Source organism: Zerene cesonia, chromosome 25 (assembly GCF_012273895.1).
Source record: "Zerene cesonia ecotype Mississippi chromosome 25, Zerene_cesonia_1.1, whole genome shotgun sequence".
Lineage (NCBI taxonomy): Eukaryota > Metazoa > Arthropoda > Insecta > Lepidoptera > Pieridae > Zerene > Zerene cesonia.
Window position 1 is genome coordinate 1,243,325 of NC_052126.1, and position 7,695 is coordinate 1,251,019.

Sequence of the window (7,695 nt, forward strand, 5' to 3'; positions counted from 1 at the left end):
TTTAAACGTACATGTTTACTTTAAACTTTGTATACTTATACAGTATCGTTATTGAAAAAACATTTATTTCAAAAGTCCTAGTCCGCAAGCAGGGCCCTAAAAGACTCCAGTCCGTACCTGCATTGTTCTCTTACAGGTGGACGGAGTACCATTGCATGGGGTGACGAACCATCGCGCCGTCGCCCTGTTGAGAGACGCGAAGGGGCCCATCGTTAAATTGAAGGCCTTGAGGTGATTCAGCTTGTTATGGAAGCTTGTGTTTCAATGAATTGTACTTTGCTTGTGACTTGATTTTGAGTTTGGTCGTGCGATGATTTTTAAGATTGCATATAAAATGGTTAGGTATATTACTATCATATTATCATATAACCTCAATCATATTGATTTATGTTTTGCTACGACAAATAATTTATATTGTATTATTACAAAAATCCATGTATTAATATACTATTTTGTGTGTTGTTGAATATTTTAGATTCTGATTAAAAAAATAATCTTTCGTATCCTTAACAATACATTCTTAATTACCACCATCATCAGCCTTACATGTAATGTTTTGTATAAAAATGGCTTTTCTAATAAAAAATGAAGGTATCTCCGCGGCGTGGGCTACGAGCGACTGCAGAAGGCGCTGGCGGCGCAGGGCGGCCGCTCGCCCGTGCCGCCGCCCAGCCCCTCCGTCACCTCGCTCGCTAAGTATAGCTTTAGTGTGGTGAGTAAAGTGAGAAACGGCATTAATATGTTATTTTAATGGTAAAAAATATAATAAAATAAATGAATATATATATTTATATGTAAATATCAAAACAATTGAAAGTATATAGGCCAGATGAATATATTTTACGTTGTGCGAGTGATATTATACTGCAATAGTATAACTTGAAGCGGATGAAATTCAGTGGGTATTGGGCGACACTTTAACATGATTGATTTATCACGCGAGGGAATTTGGGTGATACTAGTCTACAATCTACGATAATGCATTTAGTCTTCTAAAATTAATTAAACAAATTTGTAGCTAGTTGATCCTTTAATATACCCATAATGCAGTGGTGGATCATGGCTCATAGGAGGTCTGCAGGGGAAAAATATGGACTGATGTTGATGATGATGATAAATGAATAATTATTTGATCACTCAATAGCACAGTCAAACAAATTCTATTTTATTCTATATTGTTTCCCAGTACGACGAATCAACGGTGATAGAAGTGGAGCCGGAATCAGAAGTCCAACCGCACTTGCCCTCCCCCACCTCCCCCTCGGAGGAGGCTGAGATAGTGATAGGGAGGGATGACGCGTGCGAGCGGGACGCGAGGCGTATACAGGACAAGTGGCGGGATGCGCTGCAGAGCGAGCCGGACTGGCCGGGACACCAGTACCAGTATGACATTATTGTAAGTTGGATCAATTCAGGTAATTGGGAAAAATATTCCTAATAATGTAATTGAGGACATGTATCAAGGTTCGGTGACAATATAATCATATGAGTTAAAGTTATTATCATCATTAGAATCGCAGGGATTAAATTATGTTCTCAAGTATACTCTGTAAAAGAGTGAATGATAGATTTTTTTTTATATAGTCAAGGCTTGTTAACTAATTAAATTTAATAACTTAATAACAAAATTAAAATTTTATAGAATTGATTATTGGAATGTTTATATATTTTTTGTCACTCTCCCAAGTCTTAAAAGGGAGGAAGTATTTTTTTCATAATGAGCAATATAAGGTTTCGTCTTGTTTGTACCAGGAGATCATGATATAATAAGAAAAATAATTATAAAATTAATCGCTTCCCATGATTCAAGATCTAAGTTAATAAATACTTAATAATTTTTCTTTCAGGTGGGTTCAATAATAAAGGAGAAGGACAGTGGTTTAGGTATTTCATTGGAAGGAACAGTGAGGGTAGTTGGCGGGAAGGAAGTTCAAGCGAGGCATTACATAAGAGCTATAGCTCCTAATGGGCCTGTGGCCAAGTTGGGGATTTACCGCGTGGGAGACGAGCTGTTGGAGGTAAATTGTAATACAAACTCATACTTATTGACGAACTCAAACTAACTGTTTTTTGTAAGTTCTATCTCAATCAATTATTGTACTTCACCACCACCTTCATTATTATCTTCTCTTCCGGGTTGTCTGGAAGAGATCGCTTATAGCGATAAGGTCGCCCTCTTTACATTTTAAATAATAAAAAAAGAAGTAAGAAAAACATAAACATAAACAGAAACACAGTAATTTAAGAAGATAAGAATAAACAAACAATATCTGATAAATTAGGGTACTGTTGTGTGTTATGGCTGTGAACTGGTCCAGGCTCGGCTTTATATGCCATTAGTCAGTTGACCCATAACGCTGTTGACGCTGAGTAGATTTTAAGTTACCTTCTTGTCCCTTGAAATTGTTTAATTTATAGTGTACAAATAAATTTTTCATTAATTTCAATATAAAACGCCCCAGGTGAACGGTTGGCGGGTACTAGGCGCGCATCACGTGGAGGTGGTGACGCGGCTGCGCGCCGTCGCCTCGCCCGTGCTCCTGGTCGTGGTGCGGAAGCGCAGCGAGCCCGCCAACGGGATCGAGCCTAGCCTGGCGAGGGTAGGTGTTACGCGAATTCCAACCTACATGCGTGGTATTAAAGCTGGTTTTGGCGTCACGCTGACCAGCACACACACCGCATACATTGATGCTTTGATTGGGCGTTATACTAATGCTTCATAGAGGTTGATACGTTTCTTTTTTCAGTACCGAGCTCGACTTGCAATATATGATATATCCAGGACATGAGGGCTTTTGTAACAAAAGTACTTTTAGTTATAAAAAAAAGTGTATTGAAAAAGGGTTTAATGCCTTGACTTCCCTGACCATCTGTTTTTCAATAATAGAGACGTTTTTCTGTTCTATACAAATTTCTCATTTATAAAGCATTTGAATTCTGTACTAACTAAAAGTTAAAATGTTTCCAATTTATTTTCTGCGACACAACAATCACAACTCTTAAATAGTCATATTTTATTCATTTCATATAGATTTATTCTTTTTAATGTAATTCAATTTTCTGATAAATAATTCCAGAGCGGTATACTGGGAGGTAGTCTGCAAGACTTGCTGGCTCCGCCACAAAGACTGATCAAAGCGAAATCGGAAAGTTCCGTCGCTTCTCTGTGCAGCGCGGCCACCGTGCTGTCAGCTGGCCATGAACATGATGGTATGTTATCGCTAATTAATTGACATGGTATAAAACAAAATCGCTTTCGCTGTCTGTCCATATGTATGCTTAAATCTTTAAAACTATGCAACGGATTTTTATGTGCTTTTTTTAAAAGAGTGATTCAAGTGGAAGATTTATATGTATAATAACATCTATTAAACTGCACCCAATTAAACGCGTGCGAAGCTGCGAGCTAGTCGATACTTCCTACTAATATTATAAATGCGAAAGTTTGTCAGGATGTGTGTGTGTTTGTTGCTCTTTCACGCAAAGACTACTGAACCCATTGCAATGAAATTTGGTATGTGTAGACAGCTGGACAACTGGAATAACATAAAGGCAAGGCTTTTTATTACGCGGGTCAAAGCAAGGGGCACAGCTATTAAGTTATAATGAAATTGTAACACACTAGTCGTTTATCCAAAATTTACTGGGTTTACGTGGGAAGAACACAAAGTAAGAGTGGTTGTGATTTTTCCTATCGGATCAATTTCCTCTCAACATACTAATCGATACAGTAGAAATATCATGAATTTATATAAAGAACATCGTATGTTTTTCTTGTCTGCCGCAACATTAGTATTTTCTCTTTTTTGTCTGTGAGCGTTGGTAGAAACAAACACTCGAGTAACTGATAATTTCTAGCATCATCCATTTTTTACGGTCTACGAAAGTAAGAAACCTTCATGGTCTAAATTTTCGAAGCAATATTATGCGCTCAATTTGTATATAGTTCACAGTAAAAATCAATGTAATATTGATACTTTTGGTAGACAACAAAATCCTAAAAACACCACAATTTCTTTCCAGAATTCTGTTCAGATGACCTCGAGAGGAATAGATCGAGATCCTTAGAGCCGCTGAGCTGGCTCGCGATGTGGAGCGACCATGTGGAATATATTCAGCTTCTGAAGGAGGACAGAGGGCTTGGCTTCTCCATATTGGATTACTTGGTGAGAGGAACAGATTATTTTAAGGGCTATTTTTAATAATAGTGCGCTAAATTGCAAGCACATGTTTACAGATCACAATATTTTGTCGATAGGTGACAATCTCGCGAGTTATTTTGATATATGTATCTTGAATAGATCAAGCAGCTTGTAGAGGTAAACTAAGTAGAGGTAACGTTTTTTGTAGCTGAAGATATTGGCTTGCTGTGAGAGACTTTTTACCGTAGTAAACATCTTAATCCCATGTAATGATCCAGTATGATCCGATTTTTTCCACGAACGGTCACCTACTACTGGACAGGGAGGAATCATTCTAGATTTTAAATTGGGATCAAAGTACAATTTCCTGCCAACCACAAAAATAGTCGACAAAACCCGAAAAGATTAACAAGAGCACAAATAAATACACTCGAATTGAAAACCCCTTTCTTTTTCGGAAACTAAAGCATTTGGTCCCATTTAAGAATCTGGAGTGGTACCCACCTCCCTGGTAACGTCAAATACCCTTTTCGTAGAAAAGTTTTATTTATATACTAGCTTTAATCCGTTCGCACGCATTCAACACAGAGAAAATCTTACGAACAGTAATATCACGATCTAAAGAAACATTAAAAAATAATGAATAAATGGGTGAACAATCAAACAAATCTCCCCAGGACCCCTCCGACCCGAGCAGTTCCGTGATAGTGGTGCGCTCAGTGGTGCGCGGCGGCGCGGCGGCGCGCGACGGCCGCCTGGCGCCCGGCGACCGGCTCGTCGCCGTCAACGGGCGGGACGTGGCGCGCGCGCCCCTCGCCGTCGCCGTCGCCGCCATCAAGAGTGCGCCTAGAGGTGAGTGGAGTAAGGGTGATATTGCCGTGCGCTTGGAGTTGTGATTTGGACGAGGTAGCTTCCGTGGCGGCAATGAAAATTGCACCTAGAGTTGAATGTAATAAGGGTGATATTGCAGTGCGCTTGGAGTTGTGATTTGGACGAGGTAGCTTCCGTGGCGGCAATGAAAATTGCACCTAAAGTTGAATGTAATAAGGGTGATATTGCAGTGCGCTTGGAGTGGTGATTTGGTTGATTCAGTGGCGGCAATCAAAATTGCATCTAGAGGTAAGGACAGTAGGGATGATATTGCAGTGCGTTTGGAGTGGTGATTTGGTTGATTCAGTGGCGGCAATCAAAATTGCATCTAGAGGTAAAGACAGTAGGGATGATATTGCAGTGCGTTTGGAGTGGTGATTTGGTTGATTCAGTTGCGGCAATCAAAATTGCATCTAGAGGTAACGACAGTAGGGGTGTTATTGCAGTGTGCTTGGAGAGGTGGTTTTGTTGTGGTTGCTGCAGTGGTGCCGATTAAAAGTGCACCTGAAGTTGAATGCAATAAGGGTGGTATAACAGAGTGGTTCGAGAGGTGATTTGGATGTGGTTGTTATCGTGGTGATAATCAAAAGTGTTTTTTAGCTTCAACTGTGTGTTTGTATACCTATATATGTATGTTAAACCGATTCCTTAACATTTTGGTCCACATCAAACAAACAGATTAAATTCAAATTTTGTACACTTACCATCGCTGATAATACAATAGTTTCATGTTGATCTTATTAATCTGATTTACTTAAATCAGAGACTAAAATACAATATTAACAAAAAAAATATATACGTTCATACAATCACAGAAAAGTGAATACAACAAAATAGTTTGCAGTTACTCTATAGTGATCTGTTATCTTATCGTGTCAATGTTTGTTAAGATTTAAAGTAATACAGATATGTTTTTATACGACAATTAAACATCAGGTACATTTATAGTTACTGTCGTGATTGACGTGTTGTTTTTGTAGATAGCTCTATTTTTTACATAGGTAAGACATTTTGGTCATAGTTTCCTTTTAATTTTTTTTTAAATCCTCGGCAATGGAGCTGCTGGGTCGCCTGATGGTAAGCGCTACCATCGCCCGTGAACATTCGGAGAGGCATAGGGTCTATTGCAGACCTTACGCCTCTACATATAGATTGCCGACTTGAAATTGGAGAGGGATCAAGAAAGGATTGACGAGAGGAATAAAGGAAAGGACTGGGAAGGGTAAGAAAAATGATATGGGTATGGGTATAATATGTTCAAATTATTATTTTTTATTATATTAATTAAATTATAGTTATACAAATACATTCATACATATTATTATCTATATAAATAAAAATGAATAGCCAAATATTGCATAGCGTAAAACTCGAAAACGGCTTGACCAATTCAGATTTTGTTGTGGCACAAGTTTGTTCAACCAAACAAATAAACTCTTCAGTTTTATAATATTAGTACAGATTAATTATTTATTTTACTTTCAGGCATCGTCACGATAGGTGTATCGAAACCTCTTCCCTGCAGTACAGTGATTGGCGGCGAACGAGCCAACGGTCCCAGCTTCCAAAACAGCCAGGTAAATTCTCATATTAACCTATTTTTAATTAACCTCTTTAGATAAAAAAATAAAAAAAATACGCAATTCTCTGTAGATCATATGGTTATTTTGTGTCTGTTTCAAATATTTAATACGATGAGTATAAAGTGTCTTGTGATCTTAGATCTTATATCTTACAATAATTTTAGTACACATGTTTCGATAGAGATTCATATATAGAAAACAATTGTGCTAGAACGAGACAACTATATTTCACAGTGATCTGCGTTCGAATGTCACAATTAAATATTCTACAATACGGTTTTGATACATTGCTTCTTTGTTATAAAATAAATATGAAATACGCTACACTTGTAGCAATAGAATTTTAACTTAAAAAAAGTGATTTAGTGAAAAATTGTACACTGAGGGAAAAGTAAGTTACATTATTTATAAGCTTTTTAACGCTTAGAGCAGTATTTATTAAAGTGCATGCATTTTTATTCTTCATGAGTTTCAATGAAATAGTTTGTACAATAAAGGGAATTAACAGTGTTGCCAGGGTTGAATACGTTATTGTTTGAGTTACTTTTAAACTTACTTATTAAAATACAGCAGTTTACTTAATAGTGTCATATGCAATCCTTCAGTTTCTGCTGTGATCTCATTTGTGTATTGCCATTAACTTGTCATGTTACAATAGACTTAAGTCTATTAAAATAGTAAATGAAGTACTATTTAGTTTGATAAAATATAAATAATTTCCTTCATTATTGAGTTTATCTTAACCTAAATAAAAAAAATTAAAAAATATGTATATACATAAATTTATATATATATATATAAGACGTAAAAATCTGGTAACACTGCAATAAAATTACCGCTCTAAGATTGAAAACCTTGTTTGTTAATAGTACTTAAATTTCCCTTTAGTGTACAATTTTTGCATGCTCTCAGGAATTCTATTAAGCAAAGTAATTTCTTCTGTACAAATAATTTAAAGAGCTTTGAATTTGCTTTCTTACACATAATTTACTGGAAATACACACATAACTAATTCGACTACTAGGCTGTATAGATTTTTAGAAATTAATTTTTTAAGAAATTTTACTAGAAATCCAATTTTTAGAAGTGCTTTGAACTAT

The 7,695-nt window shown here is 36.7% G+C and overlaps 1 protein-coding gene across 1 annotated transcript in view; it reads left to right on the forward strand.

Moving 5' to 3' along the window:
- LOC119836666 overlaps window positions 1–7,695 on the forward strand; it is a 121,244-nt gene that overhangs the window by 27,185 nt on the left and 86,364 nt on the right. Inside the window, exons 9-17 of the mRNA XM_038362059.1 lie at window positions 137–231; window positions 592–712; window positions 1,187–1,396; window positions 1,848–2,018; window positions 2,463–2,600; window positions 3,078–3,210; window positions 4,024–4,166; window positions 4,820–4,994; window positions 6,498–6,589. Coding sequence (XP_038217987.1) covers window positions 137–231; window positions 592–712; window positions 1,187–1,396; window positions 1,848–2,018; window positions 2,463–2,600; window positions 3,078–3,210; window positions 4,024–4,166; window positions 4,820–4,994; window positions 6,498–6,589 — 1,278 coding nt within the window. The remainder of the gene's footprint in view (window positions 1–136; window positions 232–591; window positions 713–1,186; window positions 1,397–1,847; window positions 2,019–2,462; window positions 2,601–3,077; window positions 3,211–4,023; window positions 4,167–4,819; window positions 4,995–6,497; window positions 6,590–7,695) is intronic.